General features: G+C 35.3%; 1 protein-coding gene across 1 annotated transcript; it reads left to right on the forward strand.

Moving 5' to 3' along the window:
* Positions 1-3,631: 3,631 nt before the first annotated feature.
* LOC125655820 (uncharacterized) lies at positions 3,632-17,387 on the forward strand. The gene is made up of 4 exons (XM_048886337.2): positions 3,632-4,055; positions 12,294-12,826; positions 14,347-14,476; positions 15,904-17,387. The coding sequence occupies exons 1-4, from the start codon at positions 4,052-4,054 to the stop codon at positions 15,933-15,935; spliced, it is 699 nt and encodes a 232-aa protein (XP_048742294.1). The 5' UTR covers positions 3,632-4,051; the 3' UTR covers positions 15,936-17,387.
* Positions 17,388-22,371: the final 4,984 nt, after the last annotated feature.

Raw genomic sequence — 22,371 nt, forward strand, 5'->3', positions numbered from 1 at the left:
ATGTACCGACTGTAAAAACTGGACTGCTTTGTAATTTCATTTTCTCCTTATCTTGTCGATACCCCCCCCCCCCCCAACCCCCAACTCAACCGAACAAAACAACAAGTCACACACATCGGAAATTGGTTTTCAAGGAATATTAGTAAAACCACACTAAGACAAGTAGTACCAGTAAGTTAAAGTCTAAAAGGCTTTACATGTAGTACGCTTTATTGTTTATGTCCGGATGCATATATCTTGATACGTAAAAGGATTTGTAATCTTAAAAATATCCAATACTACAATAAAACATGATAGCGAAAGTCCAGGATACTTTAGAGAAATGCTGAGCATTCGAACATCACCATACAACATTCGCTCCCTAAACAATGACGCTAAAACACTAAATATCCCTGCCGTCAAACGCAAAAACATCTGCTTCAAGGTCTCTTGCCGTATCGGGACCTACCGTGTGGAATGAACTTGCAACAAACATTAGAGCAATCAGCAATTATAATATTTTCAAGCGCCAGTTTAAATCGTTTTATTTTATCAGTGCTTTCAACTAACTTATTATTCCTTCATGGACATTGCTATTTTGACAATTAGTCAATTTTAATGTTTAAAACTTGTGCATCTTTTAAATCAATTTGCATGTACAGCGCCATTGATTGCATTTTTGTTTGTAAAATTGTGCGCTTTCATAAATTTTGATAATAATAAATTAAATAATAAAACATGGTTATAGCAAACCTCCAGGGTCAGCGAAAAACAGTTCGTTATATTCAAACTTCGTTATATCCAATAAAAATTTCATTATTTTTCTGTCATAAGGGAATAAAAACCACTCCGCGATAAGTGTGAATTCATTATCAAGGTTTTGTTAAAAAGAGTGTTATACTGTATTTGTGCACGATATCAATTCAAATCAATGCGTGATTGCACTCATCATTAAGAACCCTCCCTGCTCAAAGGTCGTAAGCGCAGAGCAGAGGCCTAAATGTTGCAGTCCCTCACTGGCAATGATGACGTCTCTATATTAGTGAAAAATTCTTGAGAGGGACGTCAAACAGAATAAAACCAAACCAAACATGTCTCTACTTTCATCGCTTCGCTCGTTTGCTTGCTAGTAAGCATTATTGTATTGATTTCGAAGTACAATATATAATAATGCATGTCCAAAGTCCATAGAATTCCTATCGGTCAGTATAAATAACAGAAAATAGATCGAACATCTATAAAAGCACCGACGTGTTGTTAATGTCCGAGTTCTATGTAACACATGTACTTAAAATATATACATGCATACATGTTTGACAGTCAGGGGCGGATCCAGGAATTGTGGTTACGGGGGGCGCCACTTTATGAGGCAGTGGGTCCAGGGCGAAGCCCTGGTGGGTGTCCAGGGGGCAAAGCCCCCGGAAGCTCCTGGATTTTACAGATTTTATGGGTCCTGAAATATTTCTCCTAGTAAGTCATTTATACTATTTTCTATCATTTTAATAAGGTGAAATTAATAAAATGACCCAAATTTTAAGGGGTTTTGGGAAAAAATTAAAGTTCTCCCAATAAAGTAATTCAAGAAATCAAAGGATTTTGGCATTTATTTCTCCGGGAGTGGAAGAAATTATTGCTTCTTTTATCGTTTAGTTCATTTTCCGAAACAAGATACCGCGATTTACCTTAAATTTGAAAATTTTAGGGGGGAAGGGGGCGCCGGCTGCGCCCCCTCTAAATCCGCCACTGACAGTTGTCTTAATATCTTTTGGATAAACAAGAAGAAAAATTACAATTACTACTACTATTATAATCTCGGCTGAGATTCGACTTGGCTGAATATTTGGACTGACGCCTTCACCGAATCTCGGAGCAGTCCTTCATAATTCATGTCTGAAAATTTACTTTCAGCTTCAGCCAGTTCTAGCAATCAATGTGCACGTAGGTGACACTGCTGTTCGCTTCAAATAAGTGATTTGACTGTTAAACTAACTCTCTATCACTATCAATGCTGTATTACTTACCGTCTAAATATGTAAATTCCATAAAATAAACCATCACTAATTTTCCCGTTCAAATGAAGACTTCTATGACGCAATATTTTATCTCCCAAAATTGAAGAGTTCCTATAGTTTGTTTTTTGATTTAGCGAAATGCAAGTACATGTAGGTATGTAGAGATACGATGTATCAGTAACTAGATAAAGCAGACCATAGGAACTCTTTAATTCCAGGAGATAAAATATTGTGCAATGGAAATCTTCATTTGAACAGAAAATGTAGTGCCTGTTTTCATTTTGGGATTTTTATACCTAAATGGTAAGTAATACAGCATTAATAGTGATAGAGAGTTAGTTTAACGATCAAATCACTTATTTGAAGCGACCAGCAGTGTCACCTAAGTGCATATTAATTGCTAGAACTAGCTGAAGCTGAAATTAAATTTCCAGACATGAATTATGAAGAACTGCTCCGAGATTCAGTGAAGGCGTCAGTCGAAATATTCAGCTGAGCCGAATCTCAACCGAGATTACTACTATTACAACTACTACTACCACTACTAGTACTACTACTATTATCACTACTACTACTACTACTACTAATGCTGCTGCTGCAGGTATGGCATGATAAAGACCCCCCCCCCCCCGTTCAATGTTCATAAGCGTCGAGCATAGGCCTAAATTTTGCAGCCCTTTACCGGCAATGGGGAAATCTCCATATGAGTGAAATATTAAACAATATACAATGAAAAAATCATCTACTACTACCACCACCATCACCATTACTACTACCACCATTACAACTACTACTATACTACTACTACCAAAAAAACCTACTACTACCATTACTACTACCACCATTACAACTACTACTCTACTACTACTACCAAAAAAACCTACTACTACCACTATTACTACTATACTACTACTACCACTGCTACTACTACTATTACTGCTATACTACTACTACTACTACCACTACTACTACTAATATACTACTATTACTACTACTACTACCACTGTTACTACTATACTACTACTACTATCACTACTACTACTACTACTACTACCACTACTACTACCACTACTAATATTACTAATATACTACTATTACTACTACTACTACCACTGTTACTACTATACTACTACTACTATACTACTACTACTACTATCACTACTACTATACTACTGCTGCTATACTACTACTACCACTACTACTACTATACTACTACTAGTACTACTACTACTACCACTACTACTACTATACTATACTACTACTAGTACTACTACCACTACTACTACCACTACTACTACTATACTACTACTATCATTACTACTACTACTACTACCACCACCACCACCACCACTACTACTACTACTACTACCAAAAAACCCTACTACTACCACTATTACTACTATACTACTACTAGTACAACTACCACCACCACCACCACCACCACCACCACTACTACTACCACTACTACTACTACTACTACTTTTATCCAGTAATCGTGTTTCCACATGGAAATTTTGTATAACTTCGTTACTTATGACCAAAGAAAAATACGACTTATCAAAACCAGAGGATATTTGTTGGAACTTCAGTTTTCTGATGAGCATATTATAAGCTTCCATAGTATGGTCTCTCGCCCCGCCACTCCGTTTTCGCACTTCGTCATAACTAAGTGAGAAAAGGGAGCGGCGGGTACGGGGACCAGATCTAGATCGAAGCACCCAAATCTTGTCACCGCACTTCGTGCCAGACATTGACGGAGGAATTCCTAGTCGTGTTTTCGCAGTGCAACGTATAATCTAATTTTAAAACTATATATCTGACAGCATAAATCCAGCCATTCATCTTGAAATGGGAAAAAATCCTCACCATTGATAATCAAAACTCGGAGTAAGCTCTTGTGACAATATCGTGTGGGGATACGGCGCTTCGATCGTGAATCACAATTAACGCACTTGTCAAGGCAATCGTTTCCACGCTGAGAGTGCAGACATTATAAGACAGGGGTTCCACAGGTATTTTCATTTGCTGTTATAACGGACCTCGGTTTATAAACGTCCAACATGCGTGAGTACTTTTATTTCAGCATTAATATTTCTCTTTAAAGAATCCTGCATGGAAATTTATAGAAAATGTACTGTACATGGTCTAATTACATTTACAGTATTGATATCCCAATTCAAAAAAGAAAAACAAACTATTTTTTTAGCAATTTATACTTAAAGTAAATAATTTTGAATTAATTTTCAAACGTTTAAACTGTCCTTATTATAAGCCTTATGAAGCAGTACTCTCCTTTTAGTGAAATTCATTTTTATAGTTGCTAGTATTTTATGAATTTAAAATAAAAACAGACCATAATATCGTCAACATCACAAATAAAACTGTCTTCGTATTTGAAATACTATGAATTATATGCATTAAGTTGCATATAAATTATTTCTACCGTCTCAGTATTGATGATTTAATTCTTTATAATGAATGTGACTTGGTAAATGTACTTAACAACAGAAGCACGTCTTCAAAACCTTTCAGCATTCCAACACTCGTCATCATCGTCATAACAGATTAGTAATACTTTTTCGGGGTAAAATTTTTAATATTCTTCATTGAATTTAGGATCAAGTGCTTGTGTAACACACCAATATATTTTAATATAACCAAGGAGGTTTTCTTTCCAAACGACACTAATCAAGGGAATTTAGTTTGCGGATTTTCTACGCATTCATGTTTTATCTCTTTCTTTTTCTTCCCTGCTAACCCTGCGTCAAGAGAATTTCATAATCAAATAATATGGAAATACTGTCATCGTGGAATGGATGAACAACAATCATAACCTTCTGCCAAGTAAATCATCTGTATTTTGATTAAGATATTTGACAATAATTGATGGTATATATGGTACTTTACGCAATTAGAAAATAGAATTTATACAAGTAAAATGGCTCGTTGGTTGATTGAAATTTGAAATCCCTTTGAAATTGCTTCACGCAGAGAGGACATTAACTTTAAGTGAAGTACTGTATACTGGATTATTTTCGCCCCGTGTTATATTCGCCTTTCTACACTTGGAGACAGTTTCGCCCCTGTTTTAAATTCGCCCGGACATAGTTATGTTAAAAGAGAGATATGAGAGAAAACAGTTTCGCCAACTCTTAAATTTGCCCAGTGACAACGAGGGCGAAAGGGACGAAAATAAAACGGGGCGAATATTTCCCTGTGTACAGTAACACATACATGTAGTTTGACCTATGCTAGGTGCCCAGGGCCATTTAACAGTTAGGGCTATTCATCGCTCTACCCCTATAGCGACACGGTACATCGGTATATAACACCAGTTAAGTTTATCATAAAATAAATTACAATTGTTAACCGGAAAAATATTATCATTTTCTATCCATTAAGGTAGGACAGGCCTGCAGCAACGATTTGAGTGGAGGGACCAAACCCAAATCTATTCTAAGTATGAAAAGAACTAATAAATACGAATAAGAAGCGTTCTACGCGAGTGTCAGATAAGGGCCTTATTTGCCACTGGTTTGCACAATTTAAAAGAAAATGCTGAAATTTCATACGTCAAATTATATTTTATATGTTAACTTTCATGTAAACGTCCAAATTCACTTTTTTTTTAAATTTCACACAGTAGAGTGTCAAAAGCAGTCAAATGAGACGAAAAAAGAACACACTTTATAATCCTCTTAGTAAAGAGATACATATTCCAATATTCAAGAAAGAATGCCAATATTGTTTTTGATGAATGTTTATACAATTACTACATTTTGGAAGAAAAATTTACAGAACAAATATTTTACAAAAAGAAATGGTCTAGATTGAAATGTCTTTTCAATTAATGATAACAGCATTTCTTCTTTTTTAACAACAATAAATACTAAAATATACATGTAATTGTCTATATTGCTTTCTTTAATCTCTATGGGAGTGTGAGTAAAAGGTGTATATGTATTTGTATTGAAAATGATGAAAACAATAAAAAAAAAAATGAGAAGAAAATATTCAAATTTCCCCATGTTACGGGTTTTTGTTATAAAATATCAACCTCAGCCCCAACGTAAAGCGTTAAGCAGATTTTACACATCAATTTGTACTTTAAAAAGCGTGATCTATGTAATGTCACCATGGTCTTTGTTGCCGTTGCTATTTGAAATTGTGAATCCTAAGCTTCAGTTTCGTACATGTAGGTATATGATATGTATAGGTATATATGTACGATATTCAATGCAATTGGTGTTTTTGTTGCTCACGGTGTGATCAAACAAGATCAAAATATAAATTCTGGAATGAGATCGAAATTCTTATTAAAGATTCTTAATCAATTCGATTCATAGTTATGTCTTTCGTGACAGTTACTTATTAAAATAGTGATATGTGATAGCGTGCTGGAAAAAAATGTTTTGCTTTTATAATAATTTGTTGTCAGGTAATACATCCGGCTATTGGTACTTTGCGGAACGGAACGGAAGTACCAATAGCCATACATCCAAGTACAAATGAATAATAGAATATTCCAATTGGAAATCACAAAATATTGCTTCAAAGAACAATGCATAATTCAATGCTTGTTCATTTCAAATATGGTTTTGTTGCTAAGGAATCCGTCTGTTGAAAAGGTAAAATATGGACTGTAGAACAGAGTAATCTCAAGTAAGTCCAATGCGTTATTCTGTTAATATCTACAATGAAGCCCGGAGATAAGAAAGTATCGCTATGACTGTTCATTAACGATTGCCGTAGACTCTATCTGTGATGTTGTTTGGTAAGCATTTTATAAAGTTTCGGTGTGAAAATTATAGTTTGAGATCAACGAATTACTGCAATATGGAGAAATTTGTGGGGAAGCCAAATACGACCCCCCCCCCCCCCCCATGACAGGTGCGCTCGATTTTTAAGGTCCTGCCCGAAAGAACTTTAACTTTGATTTCTTATGGCGGGCGCTTTACAAATTAGAGGAGTAGTTTTTATTTATTTTAACGATCTAGGCGGATCTAGGAATTGAAATCTCGCCTCCCATGAACAAAGGTAAAGTTCTACCGACTGTGTTACAGCAATGGTCATACAAACATCTCAAATGGTACCAAAAATTCTTTATTAATCCATTTTAAACAGAACAAGGAAAAGGCATTCCTATCTCATTTTTTCTATGATATTCAATATTTTCCACCAAAATTTTGAATGAGTGAAAAACTCCGTTATGATGGATTGTGTTGGTTTAAACTATATTTATTGAATGAAACATTGCATGAAACAAACAATGTGGTTGGTTTATTTTTAAAACTCTATCAATATTCTTTATATCGTTTAAACAATGTTGTCGTTTAGTTCCGCTATATGACGTAATAGGAATGACGTCACAATTCGTTGGACTGTTTAAAAGTTTTTCTGATTTTGTTGCTACAACAATACCGGAATCGGTCCCCGTCATTTAAATTTCATATTTTCTTCTGAATTATTTTTCATATAATATCAAAGGCGGTTTACTAAATTGAATTATAAGGAATGAACGTAAGTTTTACTTCTTTAATACGATAGAAAGTAAGTTGGGACAGTTTACGCATTATAATCCGCGAAGCGAGAAGCGAATCATAATGCGTAAAGTGACCCAGTTTATGTTATAAACTTATAAAAGGAGTAAAAATTACGTTCATTCCTTTTATAAATTTCATTTTCTTTGAATATGATATTGTCTACTTGTAACTGCTTCAGAAGCGTCACATATTCATAGAGCCTGATGAAGCTTAGTTGCACTTCATAGTAATTAACTAAGTTCTTCGTTTCGAACAGCCAGTGGGGATCCGGGTAAAAAGAGTTTCTCAGTACCCTTGTTTGTCGGAAGAGGCGACTAAATGGGACGGTCATTCGGATGAGACCGCAAAATCCGAGGCCCTGTGTCACAGCAGAATATAAAGAAAACTCTCTGATCAAAGGCCCTAAGCACCGAGCATAGGCCTAAATATTGGAGCCCTTCATCGACAATGGCGACGTCTCCATATAAGTGAAAATTCTTGAGACAATATACAATCATTCAATCAATCGTTTCGAACATGAATGCTGAATAGAAGACATGAATGAAATTATGTTGTAGTACAATGTAAGTATTAATTTTTCTTCTGTAAAATGAAATACAAATTGTAGCACTGTAGGAGAAAATGAAAATTGATTCGTAGAAAGAATTGAAATTTGTAACTCGATACATCGTGCGATTTTATAGGAATATATGAATATGAACAATAAAAATCATCAACAGATACTATTGGCCAGTGTTTAAGCTTCTTTTGACAGTTTCTCATATTACACATGCCAACATAGTACCAAGAGGACTGACTTAAGGGGCTCTCCTGAGGATTTCCAAGATAATTGGAAAGATCAGATATCAATATCCTTTTAATTAGTAGGGATATTTCATCAAAAGAAACCAATATTTATCCCTCTAAAATTAATAATTTCTCCATGATGTGTCAATAACAGAAGTATTCTATACCCCGCTGTTTTTTCAATAACCGAATCTGCTTATTCCCACGGTCGCTCTGTTTCATTTTCCTCTAACATAAATCGACGTAATTATGATTTATATCACGAGAAAGGAGACAGTATATTAATTAAAATTTGCAGGCCATTTCCTCTGCAAGGCCTTGGGCACTTTTACAAAGACATATAACGATTTACAAGGATCTGTTCACAATAAAGCAAATAGTCGTTTCATGCAAAAGATAATGATATTTAATGTAACGATTGTATTCTTGAATGGATAAAAAAACAACTAATTAGTGTCTAAGAGAGAGAGAGAGAGAGAGAGAGAGAGAGAGAGAGAGAGAGAACTTTTAAAAATATTGCATTTCGTCTAAAGCCAACGAAAGAGTTGATACGTATCTAATTGATAAACACTAGTCGATTGATTTGTAAACCGCTTTGGCTAAATTGGTAAAGATACATGTATATAAATAACTCAACTGCAAACATAAATATCGTCTTTACTTTATTTTGTGATCAATTCTAAAAATAAATCTTCATATGGTGAATTAAAGGTAATTAGAAGTACATTCAATTTTAGCTGTATATTGTGCATTTGGCTATCTTTGAGTGTACAGATTAATGAGAACAAATAGTATTTTTTCACCCCACGGTAGATTTTGATAGGAGCCCTAAAGGGATTTATTTACTTTCCCTCTGAATAGCGTGATTTTTTACATTTGTAATACAACACGACCGGTGATTTTTATTCGCTTTATCATAAAACCTACAAGATCCACACACATACTAATTTGTAACATTTTAATGAAAATATAAGTGTCTTTCGCAGCTATAATATACTCCACCGTGTATAAGCTACAACGTACCCCACCGCAATTCACAGATTTATTTAATGACAATTTACAGCTGTACAAGTTCAAAGAGCTTTTTTTCCCTAACTTGCCTTTAATCTAATGGGGCACACCGATTTTAATTGCGTATTTTTCTTAGTGTGCATCAGGGAATGGAATTGAAATGTTTGTGAAACATATATGGAACGTTTGATAAAGGAGACGACGCACAGTGTGTGACGTCATTACACCGTAATGGGCTGATTCAGATGACGTCAAGCAGAAATTCATGCGTGGGAAATGGTTGTTTTGTTTGTATTTAGTTCGTGTTGTGCCATATGACGTACAGAAAGTTTAACTTGATTATGACATAATCTCTCCTCACATGATAATGAGGCTTTGGGGATGTGGTACTCAAAATGTTTCGAGATTGATTATTCTTGTATGCCATAAACAACTAACAAAGTTATTCTTGCACTGGAGTTGGTAGACATCTGAATTGAAAAAAAAGGTTATGTAAATGAGAAGAAGGAGATATTAATAGAATTTGTTGTATCTCGAATTAACTACCAACTGTATCATAACATGCAAATCGTTTCTTGGTCACTCAGGTAAATACTGAAAGTTTCTTAGACTAGCAGATTTAAAAAAAATAAATGATTGTTTGATTGATTGATTGTTTTATGTCACCAGCTGTAAGTAAAGTATCACATAAGACCTATGCTTCATTAGGGTTCTTTATCGCGCCAACGCCTGCCGTGACACAAGACCGCATTTCTTAAGGTCATACATGTATCCCAAAGACCCGTGATTCTCACTTCTAAATGCCGAGCGCTTGGCGAAGGAACAATCACTACTTGTTTTAACTTCTTAGGTTTGACGGGGCTCGAACTCACGACCTCACGGTTACGAAGCGAACGCTTTACCACTGAGCTACTGCGTACAAAACATTACGATTGATTTCCAAGGTCAGTGTATTTCCGGTTAACGCCAGGCATATTGATACTTGTACAATATGAATAAAGTAATAAAGAACATTTGGGAAGAGAGGAATCTTTAATAGTAATCGAACGATGTTAAAACCATTTGTTTCATTGTTTCAAATTCCATTTTTATTCCTATTTCGCTATTTGGAGGGTAGCCTTTCGGGATTTCAAGTTCATAGCGAGCGAAGTTCGCGTCGCGAAGCGACGCGACGAGCTTCCTCGAATGCAATCGTAACTACTTGGCTATTTCCGTAACTGCAAATGAACCTCGTATATGGTTCGACGCCATCAGAGTCTGTTGCCATGTGCACACAAATGCAACTATGACGTCACGGTCGTTCGTTACAATATGAAACACGAGCTTTCAAATGCATCTAAGATATCATACATATCTAAGGTATTATACCACTATTAATTTCCACTTATATGTTTATATATTAGAGTGAATAAGACGTTAATGATACAAAAACTGAATCTGTGGTAAAATATAGATAACGCATTATACAGGGATTCGGTTCTGGCCTTTTAACCTTATCCACAGGCGCGATTCCGGCGAAGAAATGCATCGATTTGATGCAATTCTTGCGCCGATCCAAGTCCGAGTCTTCTTACCGGTTACGGAAAAAGACGAGCGCGTCATCCGATTGGCTCCAATGATTACGCAATTGAGTCACGTGATTTGCTCTTCATCAGCTGAGAAATGATGGGGACTACCCATAATGCTTCCGGAAAAATATCGCCGTCACTGCGGTATACTTCATTGACAACTCCGTAGAAAAATAGATAAATAGTTTGGAAAGTACCACAAATGATTTTAAATTCCAGACAAGCTTTCCCATACCTTCGTACGTTTTTGTTGTGGATAATTGCTTGATTTGAAAGAAAAACAATCGCAGCTACTGATGACGTCACAATGAACTGCTTACATCAACCGCGTTATATTTCCCGCGTTAAATAAATTACCTCAAGTTGTGTTGTCAGATGTTATGGGTCTTTGCTCGTCTCAACGGTCACACCGTAAACATATTATTTCTTATGTTCTTTTGATTTTCAGATAATATTTCATATATCTATTAAAGAGATTATCGAATCACAATAGAATAAATGAAATAAAAAAAATAAATTAATGATTACCGTCAAAATTACTTGGAAAAATAAGAATAAAAGTACTGAATAGCGCTTAGCGTGTGATTTCCGACATTTAGATGAAATATGGCGTAACTTTGCAACATTAATAGAGTGTACATGCGATACTCGTAATTTTTGTATCTGCAGTTTTTGTCTTTGGTTTATTTGTTTTACGGACCTTCGATACATTTTCACTTATATTGAGAGCCACCAGTGGTAGGTTTAGCCCTTTGGTTGGTGCTCAGGGCCTTGGTAGCGACTCGTGGTCTCCTTCTTAAAGTCATATCCGAAAGACTCGTGACTCTCATGTCTAAATGTCGAGGGTTTGGCGAAGGAGCAATTACTACATATGTTTATATCTCAGGTATGACGCTGCCATGGCACGAGCGGGGCTAGAACTCACGACCTTCCAGGTTACAAAGTGAACGCTCAAACCGCTGAGCTAACGCAGAAATTTAATCCATTATGAATTTGATGATAAGGATGAGAAATAAATCAAAGAAGGTGTACGTGTATTATAATTAATGAACATGATAAGTGAAAGAACTCGTTTTAAATGATAAACAGTTAGTTTCCTGAATTGACAATGCACCCAGTTTGCTTTAGTAACACAACCAGTACTAAATGGTGTTGGACCGGAACTACATATGAATGACTTGGAAATCGAAAGATATGAAGGAGTGCATTGTCAATATACTCTCAACGCATAAAAAGGAACTTGTTTTCAATGGGAAGGAAACTGTTTATCTAAACAGCAATCTTGAACAGTTCAACTTTTCATAAAATTTTGCCAAATGATAAGAAGGCTTTCTTATCCCTTTTGCATTCTTAAATTTATCCATTTCATACGTATAATGCATTTATACATTCAGGTCGGCGGTCACATTTCTGGCTGAACATCGAGGCAGGTTTGATATTTCTTGTTGCCGCTACTTTGGATTGTGTTTCACCATATGGTTTCCACAGCATGGGGATTTCCCCACGAAAACAGAATGACATAAAGATTGCGAGTCCTAGAGATGGGCCATACGGAAACGAGGCTAATGAAATACCCGGATGGAAGAAGTTCCACTTTTGGAAAAGAAAAAGGAATTATTGGAGTGAAGACAATCCCTATTCTGGACAAAACCTTTTAGATGATCAACTTAATATGTTTGACTTAAACTCAGAGAAGTCGTTTAATGAACCCCAAAACTATGATGCGTTTAATTTAGTAAATTCTCGGAGCCAAAATGATATATTTGATCCAGAATTGGTTTATAATGACATTAAACCAGAACCAGAACTGTCCTCCAGTGGATTAGGATATTGGAACCTTAGAAAGATTTTACTCGCTACTGGAGATGATGACTTACCTACCGGTATCCCATCAGGCGAGAAAAAGGAAGGCTTTGCCAAACCTGGGGTATGTTTTTAATACATTTAAACCACTAGTAATCAGCATTGCAGAGAAGCTTTGCTAAACAAGGCAATTTATTTCAAAGTATTGGTATAAACGTATGTTAATAGATAGTTGATGTATTTTTCATCACATTAATTTATTGAAATTGCTTTTAATAAATAGGAACTTACCAAATGTTGGGTGAGAACATAGTTTCCATTATCATGATATATTTTCATGGCTTTCTTTCTAACCCTTTGAAGGGTTTGAGTTGTTGATCCTGATGAATTTGTTTAGTTTCTAACGTTTATGTTCCAGATGTTATCTATATGGATGTATGGCCTTCAACTTCACATTTAAATACATCGATGCGCTTTATATACTAACAATATTAGGTTAATTCGATATATTCCATTGAACTCAAAATTAAAGACATCACAGAGCCGTACTCCCATCTACTTCATATTTGAATATGTTTTAACAAAAATATGATCTGGTTTACAATAGGTTCTCAGTACCCATTGTTTGTCGTAAGAAGTGAGTAAATGGGCAGTTCTTCGGATGAAACCGCAAACATCAAAGCCCCGCGTCACAGAAAGTGTGGTATGAAAAAGATCCCTCTCGGTTCAAAGGCCACAAGCGCCGAGCATAGGCCTGAATGTTGCAGACCTTTACAGGCAATGATTACGTCTCTATATGAGTGAAAAGTTCTCGAGAGGGACGTTAAACATTATACAACCAACCAACCAAACTTAGATGTTATAGGCATATCCATGTCTCAGTTTTATGACTTCATTTTGTCCACCGTCAACTTCCCATATTTATGTAGCAATATCTTATTATTCTGCATATAATGTTTATGTCTCTCAGCTGATTCGATACGCAAGAACGTATTCTGCGTATGATCAATTTTTAAACCGAGGCAAGTCACTGACAAATAAGTTGGAGTTACAGGGGTGACGGGCCTCGTTCAAAGTTAACATTTTTCAAATTCCATGCTCGATATGATAATCTAATTTGCATATGCAATCTCTTACATGTTTTAGGTCGAATGCTGTCTAATATGTTGTATACCAATTGTTAGACGGTTGTTTTCATACTGATTATGAGTACGGATTACTCCGTTTACATGATATAGATAGGGACCTCACGCGATTATGACCAGTAAGCAGGTGATGTTTACTCCTTCTAGTCACCTAATATCACTTCTAGCCTCGAAATCTTGAAAATGGACTAAAATCTTATTAACTTTTGAAAAAATCTTCAGATACAAATACAATTTTCAGTATATGTTTGAATTTAATATTTTTTTAAACCAGCAGTATTTTCAACATCGGTACAAGATACTTTTTTAAAAGATATAAATAATCAGATTTGATTTAAGTATATCCTCAGTTTATGGTTTTGGTGTTTTCAGGGGTCTGTGTTAGCTTTACTCTCTATGTTGCATTCTTGATGGATTATGAGATTGATCATTGTTTGTTGTTTTCAGTTTTTTCATCATGCATTTTGCTCCACGAATTATCCCATATCATGTATTGCAGGATGGGTGTCAAAAGAGTATATCACTGAAGGGAACCACAGGGTGTATATTCGAAGAAGATTGTAATGATTGCTATGGCTTCGTGTTTCATTGTGAAAACAATTTCTGCGCACCAGGACCTCGACCTGCTGGTGAGTGTCATCCAATAATGCTCATGTAATGAGCCTGTTCTTTTCGCTTTTTAGAAATACCCTGTAGAGTAACTCAGGTAAAATGGTTTACTTCACGCACTCCCACAATATACATGTATGTTTTGTTAACCCGCTTCGGGCATAAAATTGGATAACTTAACCGGGATCAAGTACAATTTATGCGCGAAGTGAGTTAATTAGCATTTGCAAACACAAAAATCTCAACGCAATGACATTCGCATATTCGCTAGCCAAGGGTGACGATCCACGGTGTTTCTCTTCTCACCCTGTCTGAGCGACGGAATGAGAAATTTCTTGCATTTTTCGGCTTCCACTTGAATGTCACTGTTGTTAAAAACTGTTTATGGTACACGAATTGTGATTGACTAAAATTGATGTAACCTAAAGACGACCTCCAATAGGTGGCGCCCCACAGAATCGACCAAAGTCGACTTGATCCGCAAAGAGTGAAAAGAGAAATACCGTGGAGCGTCACCCTTACCTAGCGAAGATGTGACATTCAATACTTTCATATAAAGGCTGCGGTCTGTATCATTACTTCATGATGAAAATTTACGTCATGCTTTATGATCTAGTTTCATATTAACTAAGGATAAGACTATTACATTTCATCAATGATCCGTTAAATCGTGCGGAAAGAGAGGTCCGTTAAATCATGCGGAAAGAGAGATAGCATGATATTGAATTAATAGAATTTATGCTTACAGATTTTCTGCAAAATTTACTCGAAGACAATTAACTCAAAACACGTCCAGTGACCATTCAAACTGGGTTTCATTAACCCACTGGAGTCTTATGTCAAATACTTGAGAATCGGAGTTTGAATACAATGTAAGCTAAATAATGTTGGGTTAAGATAATTCAGATTAAGTTGACTCGGTTTGAATTAGCCCACTATGAACCGGTCCTAGAATGTCAAGTAATTATAACATTGTTTTCGCGAAGTTTGGGCAAAATATTTTGATGTTATTGTTACTCCTTGTCATCGAATCACGAATAGAATTATCGTCAAATCAAAGTGTATCGATGGTATGAAACTTTGAAAGATAAACATAGTAATGCAACGAGGAAATATAGGATTTAAGTGAAAAAAGCTAACACTATTTATCATGAGTATTCAATAATATAGATCACGTCATGAAAATCATAATGCATGTAACTGCAATCGATTTGTGAATTCTGTAGGAAAATGTAAAAACAAATGTAACCTTTTCCTCAATAAATCACCCACTAGCGTAAATTCGACGCTAGAAAGCAATAAACATCGCACCAATCTTTCAAGTAATATAGGGTTTACCCGATTCTCTAATACTTATAATAATCAATATATTTTTAATATCAAAATTTTACATACGACGAACATATATACTTTCAATATTAACACATGAATTTTTTGCTTATTACAGGAGGGTTAGAGGCATTCAATCTTGAGCGATGAAGATCTAACCATAAGCAGAATAGGACATTTGTTTGATTAGGTATGACGGATCACGGAAGGACCTCGGAAATTGTGATGTTGAAAGGAATATTTATTTTTCGAAAAAGCCTTTTGACAACAGTTGTTGTTATAACAAGGCAATTTCTCCCAAACGATTGTCCATAACTGAATTTTCTACACAAAGATGTAGGCAAAAGCAAAACTTTTACCAAAGACACATTCGTGTATCATTTGTTCAAACACGTGGTTCAGTTCAAATAAAATGATGAGTGTTAACCCCTCTTCAAGTATCTAATTCAAAATACATGACCAATTTGCATTCAATAGCTATTTGACTGTTTGGATGATGGACATAACGTTTTATCAGGTATACATGTTACCACAAAATTTCCTTTAACTGCCGAATGCGAAAATGTTGAAATCGAGACCTGTTTTTTGTAAGCATCATTCTATAAAGTTCTATCAATCCTAGGTAAGCAAAAGAAGTCAATCATATATGCAACGGTAATCTACCGGGACAATTGTTAATTAAGAGTACATAGCCACGTTGGAAAACTAGTGTGGTCGTGCTCATGTTTGTGTACTAACTCATGATTGTTCCAAAGGCGTTTTTGAGCAGAAACATATTTCACAGTAGACCTAGAATTGCAACAAAGCTGCATAATTAACAAATATTACATGAGTTTATTTCTGTTTGGGAAAGCAAAACGAATAGATATTTAATATGTTCATGTTTACTTCAGTTTAGTATTTAGAGGGGGGAAAACACAATTCCCCCACCCCAAGATCACATTTTTCAATTGATAACCAGGCGGTTTGTTGACTTAGTTTAAAAACTTTATCTGGTACATTGATATATCTAAACCTGTAACCCTTCTATCTATGCTTGCAGGTCTAAGGTCGTCTAAAAGAGTTGATTTGTGTTTAGAAACGGTAGATGAAATTAAAAATGCTAAGTGTTGACACTAATTCATCGATTGGAATTCATATGTACTCTGGTCCAAAATCAAAATTCTACGACAATGGGGCTTCAACACTCCTCAAACCGTGTAGAAATTTGATGCATTTTAAGAAAAAATAAAGATGAAAATAAGGGTTTTGAAAAGCAAATATAAGAGATGGCGATTCGGGAATGTTAAAATGTTTAACTGATATTCATGATCTTTACATATAGTGTAAATTGATGTTTATAATTTTAAGCAAATGACATACGCGTATGTTTTAGAATTAAATGCTTTAATCAAAATGTCATACAATGATCATTAATGATTTTCATTTTAGTTTTAGATAAAATCAACTGATAGTGCACTTTGTAAAAGGATATTCTGCAGTTAAGAGAAGTGCAACAATATGTTTTCCAATAATTGTATAATATGTCAATTATTTATGTAAAATCACAGTATACATGTATGTTTCAGGTAATAAGTTTATCAATAAATGAATCGACAAATATTTTCTTTTCTTCTGATCGCATACTTTATCAGGGATTCAGATACAATGGTTTTCTACTCTGAATTTGAGTATATTTCCAATCAAAAAAAGCATATAAATATATCGGTATTCTTTTCTGTCTTACTACTGAAATGAATCATTAACGTGGGTTTCTGTCTATTCACTTGTAATATATGTGACAATGTGCAACGAAGACAAAACTAGTTAAGTTTCCCAGTTTACTTTCGGAAGGTCGGTGATCTCTTCCCAGGTACATTATATCTGGGTTCTCTCTTCCACCAACAAAAACTGGGCGACACCAGATAACTTAAAAATTGTTGAGTGTGACGGAAAACATAGAAATAATCAACAAATCAATCTATGACAGAGAGTTGAAAAGAAACGATGAATGTCAGCCCAATATAATACATACTGGAATTAACATACAAGCAGCAGTAATTGTGTGTGATAGAGGCGAGGTGATGACCCTCGATATGGACCTGGGAAATACACGAAATAAAGTACCTAGTTTGTCATATAGGTGTATCAGCTCAGATATCCATTCCAGCCAAAAAAAAATCGATTTTCGATTTTGTGATCAGCACAAAAGGTCTTTATGGAGATTTAAAATGTCTCGTTTGGGACACTTCTAGAGGTTAGGTTAATGTGATAATGGATATGGAACATGGATAATCGTTTTAGATAGACCAGTGGGTAGAACACTATCAAATAATGCAGGGGTTTCATATTTAATAACCGATCCGGATACACAGATTGGATATATCCTCTTATCATTCCATGTAAATTTGCTTCATACTTAGATATTTTATTTAAAGTAAACATAAACGGCAGACTGACAAATGAGATGATTTCAGCTTCTCCATCTTCAACTTCCCATATTTATGTAGCAATATTCCATTATCACCTGCATATGGTGTTTATATCTCTCAACTGATTCGATATGCAAGAACTTGTTCCGCGTATGGTCAGGTTTGTTTTTTAAATCGAGGCAAACTACTGACAAACAAGTTGATGGTACAGGGGTTTCAAACAGTCTCGATTAAAGTCAACATTTCGCAAATTCTATGATCGTTGTAACGATCTGGTTCATTAATACAACCTATCATTGGTTCAAATGCTATCTGACATGTTTCATACCCATTGTTAGACCGTTCTTGGCACACTGATTTTGACTACGGAAAACTCCGTTTACCTGATCAGGCTTCACGGCGTGTGTGACCGGTCGACAGGGGATGCTTACTCCTCCTAGGCATCTGATCTTACCTCTGGTGTGTCCAGGGGTCTGTGGTTTCCCAACTATCTATTTTGTATTACTTATATGAGTTGTGATATTGATCACTGTTTTTTTTTATCTTCACCTTTCATAAAAATGAAATTAAAATCAAAGAAAAGGGTATTAGAATAATCGTATTGTGATATAACGCAGTAGATTGACCGTGGCAGTCGTGTCTTGTCGAGGCAGGATGAGAATGCACATTTTACACAAATGGTTGAACATTGGTCTATTTATAAGAATCAGTACAGACCATCCCATCAGCAAGAGGTGCACTTCTATATATTCTTATGAATTCAGGTGCCCAACAGAAGTAAGCATTCCCTTTTGATCGGTCTTACCCACCGTCAGTCCTCTATCTTGATCAGGTAAAAAGGGTAATCTGCAGTCAAAATTGTCAGACAGCATTCCACCAAATGGTAAATAAGACCATTATAACAACAATAGATTGACTTCAAACGCGACCGTTAAAACCCCTGAAATATCAATTTATTTGTCAGTAGTTTGCCTTGATTTAAAAATTGATCATACGCAGAACATGCTCTCGCGTTTCTAATCAGTTGATTAATTGATTGATTGATTACTGTTTTCCGCCACACTCAACAATTTTTCAGTTATATGGTGGCGCCCAGTTTTTATTGGTGGAAGAAAGAACCCAGATACAATGTATCTGGGAAGAGACCACTGACCTTCCGAAAGTAAACTGAGAAACTTTTTCACTTACCGGCGCGAGCGGGATTCGAACCCGAGCCGACAGAGGTGAGAGACCGTGTGATTTTGAGCGCGATACTCTAACCACAAACACCTTTTGCAAATAGAAATGTAATTTTGCTACACTCATACCGTTTGTCATGAATTTGTGTTGTTAATTTACTCTTGAGAGCTATGCTCAATAAGATATCCAAATATGAAGCTGATATGGAAGAATCTGTGATGTGTTTTACTTCGAGATAACTGGGATAGATTGAATTCGACGTATGAATGGATTTGAGGTTTGTTAATACATGTATATAAAACGTTGATATGTTGAAGATATTTTATCATTTAATACTGTTGCTTAAATTGTGCCTTAGAAGAATCCAAAACAGGTCAACAAATAATGGAGGACAATCTGTGCCCATGGAAATTTTTCAACAGACTGTTGGAATACCTGATCACCAAAGACTACGTAAATATTGTAAATGAGGAACTTCAACATCTTTTTAAATTCAACTTAAGAATACTTGTACGTAGATTCGGAGTGTTATTTAACTGAGTAATCTTTTAAATGACGAAGCAAACGGTATAAATATTTCCATTTTTATTAAAGAAACAGCTGTCTATGATGTGAAAAAGCCTGGACTTTAATTTATCGCGAGGAATGGTCGTGTATAGTGTTGAAAAGCTGTAGCTTTTGATACTGTTGAAGTTTCTCCTTCACAAGAATTAATGTTTTTGTGGGGAGTAAAAAGAGAATTCGGTCATGAAATATCATTTATTTACATATTTGTATATGATTTTTAAATATCATAGTCCGAATTGTACATGAATTTTAATTACTTTATCATCAAATGAAGCAATTTATTATTAATGAACAAGTAACCCAATCAAATGTCGCTGATTTGTTTTAATTAAGAACCAATATTGGCTCTCCTTCGGACTAACTTTGCGGGAATTCCTTAGATAATTTTCTGCCAATTCAATATATCCGTATAGTTACAGGACATTCACATGATATTAAGAAACATTTCCCGTTGATGTCGTGTTTCGATGAAACAATATGAAGTTAATAACTTTCGCATTACATGTACATATCGTTTTTTGTTTTAATTTTATGTACTTTGAATTCTAAAATCGCATTGTGAGCTCCCATTTTCAGTAGCAGACGGAATGTGTACATTCGACATAATTTAGAAACATGTGATGTCACCATCATCGAATGTTGTAAGCAGATGTGACGTTACCACTGATTAAAGTAGTACTCAAACATACACAGTATCAGCTTCTATGGCTTAGTGAAATCACAGCAACGCTCTATATAACATACTAGGGAAAATATAAAAGTATGCATGAACCACAGTTATCAACAGTTACCTTTAGTGTAACATGGAACTTCTATTGCAGCTCGATAAGTATTTAAAACAACTAACATTGGTTACAAGAACGACAAGAAAGAAGTGGTTCAGGAATATGAAAGTTTGGTTAAACTATTTATGAACACCAAGCAACATTTTCGTATACATTTTGGATATGTTTTGAATGAAAAAAAATGGTTCCACCAGGAGCCCAATTTGGTATTGTACAAAGCAGACGGGGCACTGGAAATGCTGTGTAACGGCAGGTGTAGTACGGACTTATTTTGTCATCAGTCAAATATATATAAATGTATAGTATTCATATCACGGAAAGAACTTTTCATTACTATGATCAATGATTTTAAGGGCGAAAAAGATCCGATTTCTCTGGAATGGAAAACATTGAATTATTTTAAGAGTGATGGATTTCAGCCCAGTTTATCCGAATGATTTAAACCAACATTGCTTTGGAGATTGATAGTAAACGTATTGATTGATTGTAAGCTACTTCACTTCTGATAACATACCATTCATTTTAATAGTCTTCGTTCTTTGAGATGATACAAAACATTTTCAAATGAAATCAAAATCAATAAAAGAGAGGGTACAAAGGTAACACCTTCCGTTTTGTGGTCCCTTACAAAAAATTAGTCTACATTGTCGCTCCTTTTAACCTTGCGTTTGGTGAATGAAAAATCAAAATTGTAGGTTTTGAATTGACTAGGACGAATATCCAACCGTCCGCTCACGGAGAAAGGCTACTGATTGGGCTATGTTGAATCATGGGAGGAACATGATTGTCGTGAATACAAAAACTTCAAATGGGAATAATTCATCTAATGAGTTTGAAATGCCTATTACAAGGGAAACGACACAGGGTTGAAAGACAATCAATGTTCAGTTCATTACCGCGTTCCGAAATTTGTAAATTTTCTTGATTCAGATCATTGCTGATCTGGCAAAGATCGCTCGTATTTTACTGTCAATCAATGTATTTGATTTTCACTGTCTTCGTCAATGTCGCCTTAAATGAATATCCAGTACTGTAGTGAGCGAAACTGATAGACACGGCAAACTAACAATTCAACGTTATGACAAATGGGATGATTTCAGCTTATCCATCGTCATCTTATTTGTTTAGCAATATTACATTTCCACAGTTTCAACATTTTCGTTTTTAAGTCGCCATTTCGCTAATTCTATGGTCGTTATAATGATCTAGTTTGCCAATATAACCTGTCATTGGGTCACATGCTGTCTGACTTGTTTCATACCGATTGTTAGGCCGTTTTTGGCACACTGATTTTAACTACGGATTACTCCATTTACCTGATCAAGACATAGGGGTCACGGCGGATGTGACTGGTCAACAGGGGATGCGTACTCCTAGACACTTAAGCTTGATCCCATTTCTGGTATGTCCAGGAGTCCATTTTTGCCCAACGCTTAATTTTGTATTCCTTATAGGAGCTATGAGATTGATCACTGCTCCCTATGTTCACCTTTTACACATACTGCATGTACTAGACTAAGTAAATATAAGTAGCTTTTGTTGTCTTAGATATACAAGTAAACGTAATTCAGGAACTAAAACACAAATGTGATGACTACATATATGTAACTGATCGCTTATATAGACAAAACTCTATGGTGGTCG

Source organism: Ostrea edulis, chromosome 7, assembly GCF_947568905.1.
Source record: "Ostrea edulis chromosome 7, xbOstEdul1.1, whole genome shotgun sequence".
In the NCBI taxonomy this organism is placed as follows: Eukaryota; Metazoa; Mollusca; class Bivalvia; order Ostreida; family Ostreidae; genus Ostrea; species Ostrea edulis.

What these genes read in the sequence shown, in the direction of transcription:
- LOC125655820 (XM_048886337.2), top strand. An exon ending in AAGGCTTTGCCAAACCTGGG is followed by an intron (nt 12,827 to 14,346) that starts GTATGTTTTTAA and finishes CATGTATTGCAG; the next exon opens with GATGGGTGTCAAAAGAGTAT. An exon ending in ACCAGGACCTCGACCTGCTG is followed by an intron (nt 14,477 to 15,903) that starts GTGAGTGTCATC and finishes TGCTTATTACAG; the next exon opens with GAGGGTTAGAGGCATTCAAT.